The sequence below is a fragment of the Jaculus jaculus genome, chromosome 1 (genome assembly GCF_020740685.1).
Source record: "Jaculus jaculus isolate mJacJac1 chromosome 1, mJacJac1.mat.Y.cur, whole genome shotgun sequence".
In the NCBI taxonomy this organism is placed as follows: domain Eukaryota; kingdom Metazoa; phylum Chordata; class Mammalia; order Rodentia; family Dipodidae; genus Jaculus; species Jaculus jaculus.
The window spans coordinates 170,479,320-170,483,961 of NC_059102.1; the positions used below are offsets into that span (position 1 = coordinate 170,479,320).

Genomic DNA, 4,642 nt, shown 5'->3' on the forward strand with positions numbered 1-4,642 from the left:
TGAAAACAGTGCTAGCATTTTATATTTCAGCAGCCTTTCCCCAAACTGGACATTTGAAATGAAGTTGTAACCACAGATATGGGCAATGATCCTAACCAAAACTGTACCAGTCCATGCTGAAAGGATGATTCCTTACACAGTTCTTACATGCCCATTTGCTATACACAGACACAGAACTGCAGTGTATGTGGGGAACTTAGTTCATTATTTCTAAATTACAAATAAGAAAACTGAGATCAGTAAAAGGTAAATGACATTCTGAGTACACAGTTAAATCCATGACAGGCACAAGACTTCAAGCTGGACTCCTTAGTTTGATGTTTGCATTTGTATATACTTCTTCAGTGGGTAAACTTTATTTATGATACCCAATTTAAGATCACCTTTTGTTCAAGTTTCAAGGTAAGCACCTATATTCATCTTAAGTGGAAAATGCAATTAGTATAGAAGCAACAGATCAGCTACATCTGTGAGGAGTTTGTGAGCTCAGGTCTGGCTCAGCATTTGTTTTTAAACCTTGATGGGGTCTAAGGTTCAAATGCAAAGTATATTTTAATCACCAGATAGCATAGTGATAAGTATAAAATGTCATGCTACCTTCCTCTACAGGAAGAGCAAAGCCTCATATCAGTGGTGTTCTGATTGAGTAGGTGGTAAATTTATCTTAAGTATGTTATCCTATCACTGAAGGGTTTACTCACTAAAACCAAGTGGAATGAGATATCACTAAATTTCAGAAGATTCATTATAAAATCATTATGATCCATACTCCTTTTCAATTTAATTCTCAAAATGTCATTGTTTCGTTATTTGTTATAGAAAATCTGGCATGCAGTGATTAAAGTCACATTCAATGGAATCAAACAAACTTAGTTTCCTAAATATTATGTAGCAGGTGTGGAATTTTATAGGAATATATAACCTCTCAGGCTTGCTATTTCACATAACTTTAAATAAGGTCATATTCATATGTGGGTGGGAAAGTGTATGTGTATAAACACACTATCCCCTTCCATCTATCTATATCTGTTATCTTTCATCTGTTTATTATATTTATGTATTCATGAAATCAACTGCATATAGTAGAAGGTGTAAAGTGTTATTAACTCTCTGCTTTAGAGATAGAATTCACTCCAGGTATGCGAGCTGGAGCAAATTTACTTATCATTCTGCATTTCTTTCTTTTATGCAATTAGGAAATTGGCCATGTGATTTGTGAAGGTGCTGCTAATTCAGCAATATTTAGTTTTGGGACAATTTGTCTCCTAGATTTGTTTCCACATCCGCTATGATCACCTGAATAATAACCATCAAAGAATCCACACTTTAATCAGAACAATTGATATATCTTTGGCAAGGATGGGAGAAACATGGTGTCTTAGGCAATTCCCACCCATGCTGAGGCTCTTACAGTCTTTCTGCCACCTCTTTCACCATGATCCCTGAGCCTTGGTGGGAAAGCTAGAGATCTGATTTAAAGTTACTTTCTATGTAGAACATTTTGTAAAATGTTCTGTGAATATATGATTAACTTAAAAATTTTGAAATTGTGGGTTTCCCTACATTGTACAGATGGAAACAATAGGAATTTAATAATAATAATAGTTGTTAATGTTTATATAAAAATGTACATATAATGTAAATATAGTTTATGCATGTGAATGAGGGATTTATTTATTTATTACTGAGAGGAGAGGCAAGTAGGGAGAGAGAGAGAGAGAGAGGGAGAGAATGGACACACCAGGGTTTTAAATTGACAAACATAAGTAATTAAATATCAATACATGTAAAATAAATGCAAATGAGAAGTTGGTTAATAGCTACTACTAAAAAATTAATATTCTTCTCAAAGCTCCAAACACAAGTAAAAAGTTTTAACACATAATTCTGACGGACTAATCTGAAGAGGAGCATCAGTACTCTAGGCCATGAGTGCTGTTTACAACCTACAGTAGTTGTGATCCAGTTTAGTGTTGGTAGCAATGATAATGACAATGAATCTTAGAAGGGAAGGCTTTCCATACAAGCCAAAATGTGCATCTCAAGGAAGACATTAAGCATAAGCATTCTCAAACGTCACTGGATTCTTGTGTTATCTTCCCTGCAAACACAACAACCTGCATGTTGCCACCTACTTTTCTGAATCAGCACAGAAAATGCTACTCTGCAATCAGGCCTGCTGGAGCATACTTTAATCCCCACCCTTTCGAGGTCGAGACAAAAAGACTAGTTCAAGGTCATCCTCAGCTAGATAGCAAGTTTGAGGCCAGCCTGAGCTAGCAACCCTGTCTCAAGAAGAAAAGGAGAATAAAAAAAAGTTATTAAACCAATAATATTAAATCTCACACTCATGGCTGTGCTTAATCCACATGAAGGCTTTTACATGCATTAGCTCATTTTATTTAAATAGGTTTCAGTGAATTTAAGGACAAATTGCCCCAGATAGTGAAGAATAACGTTTCTATGTAAATGTAAAAATGCCTTTTTTTTTTTTTTAATTTGAGAGTGACAGACACAGAGAGAAAGACAGATAAAGGGAGAGAGAGAGAGAACGGGCGCGCCAGGGCTTCCAGCCTCTGCAAACGAACTCCAGAAGCGTGCGCCCACTTGTGCATCTGGCTAACGTGGGACCTGGGGAACCGAGCCTCGAACTGGGGTCCTTAGGCTTCACAGGCAAGCGCTTAACCACTAAGCCATCTCTCCAGCCCTAAAAACGCCTTTTTTTCAAAGCCCTAGCTTTCATATTCAACACTATATCTTTTCTTCAAAATTGGTTTCATTTGCCATAGCCCTAAAGCTCACCTATCACCAACCATGCCTACTACACACTTTTTAAATTTCTCTAATGTGAAACTCCAGTGCAATGAAGAGAATTATTAACTTTAAACTGAATAAATAATAGGGCTAAGAATTTATATGCCGACTGAACGAACAAAACACCTAAGGGCTGGGATTTAGCTCAGTGGCAGAGTGCATGCCTAGTTTTCATCTTTCTGTGCAGCTTAGTTTACTCATACACAAAGTTAAGAAGTCTGGAATGTGTCTCATGAAGACATGATCTCTTCAAAAGAAATACCTTGCTAAATACATGTTATCTACTAAATTGCACTGTCATCCCATGCCGTATATATAAATAATGTCAGAAAAATATTGATACATAAAATGTTTTTGTATTTCAATATCTGTGCATAGGCTTTTGTTAATTACGCTATCATTTTAATTATCTTTGCTTTACAGCATCCTGTGATTCTAAAACACTGTCTATGGAGAATAATACAGAAGTGAGTGAATTCATCCTGCTAGGACTAACTAATGACTCTGAACTCCAGGTTCCCCTATTTATAATATTTATGCTCATCTACCTCACCACTCTGGTGGGGAACCTGGGGATGAGCACTCTAATTCTGCTGGACTCTCGTCTCCACACCCCCATGTACTTTTTTCTCTGTAACTTGTCTCTAGTCGACTTTTGTTACTCTTCAACAGTCACTCCAAAGGTTTTGGCTGGATTGCTCATGGAAGACAAGGTCATCTCTTATAATGGATGTGCTGCTCAGATGTTCTTTTTTGTACATTTTGCCACTGTGGAAAATTACCTCTTGACCTCAATGGCTTATGATCGCTATGCAGCAGTGTGCAAACCTCTACACTACCCAGTCATCATGACCACAAGTGTGTGTGCTCGTATGATAAAATGTTCTTATATTCTTGGTTTGCTGACTGCTGCTATTGACATTGGAGACACATTTTGTCTCTCTTTCTGCATGTCCAATGTGATCCATCACTTTTTCTGTGACATTCCAGCAGTCATGACTCTGACTTGTTCTGATAGCCATATTAATGAGTTAATTCTTTTCCTTCTTTCAAGCTTTAATATATTTTTAGCACTCCTTGTTATCTTAATTTCCTATATGTTCATATTTACCACAATTTTAAAGATGCATTCAGGTGAGGGCTACCAGAAGGCTTTATTCACTTGTGCCTCTCACCTCACAGCTGTCTTCATATTTTATGGGACTGTCATTATCATGTACTTGCAGCCCAGCTCCAGTCACTCCATGGACACTGACAAGGTGGCATCTGTGTTCTACACCATGGTCATCCCCATGATGAACCCTCTGGTCTACAGCCTGAGGAACAAAGAGGTAAAAAGTGCATTCAAGAAAGCTGTGGACAAGGCAAAATATTCCCTTAACTTACTGTTTTAATTATATATAACCCACAATAAGCCATTTTATTCTGTTTGAATCTACTCACTATAGTAACTCAACTGTTTATGGTCATATGGGGACTAATTTTCTCTTATATTATCCATTTTGTTAGTTGAGGGACATCTACAAACACATAAAATAAATAAAATAGAACAATAAGTAAGTTCACTTAGTGAAGCATATGGAATTTTTGTGCTCACATTTTATGTAGATGCATATTACTGCATTTTTCAGCCATTATGGAAGATCTTGCAAATAGAAAATGTAATCATGTGACTTGTTTCAGAAGATAAATAGCCATATTTGAATACATATGAAGAAAATATCATTATTATTTACTTTAAACTTAGGACTACCAACTGTTCACATTTTGTTTTCACACATGGAGTGATAATATTATTATTCTCCATTTTAGCTGCAAATACTTTGAA

At 36.4% G+C, this 4,642-nt stretch overlaps 1 protein-coding gene across 1 annotated transcript; it reads left to right on the forward strand.

Moving 5' to 3' along the window:
* The first annotated feature begins 3,263 nt into the window (after window positions 1-3,263).
* Window positions 3,264-4,208, forward strand: LOC101595580 (olfactory receptor 5B17-like). Its single transcript, XM_004667713.3, has one exon. The coding sequence runs from the start codon at window positions 3,264-3,266 to the stop codon at window positions 4,206-4,208; it is 945 nt and encodes a 314-aa protein (XP_004667770.1).
* Window positions 4,209-4,642: the final 434 nt, after the last annotated feature.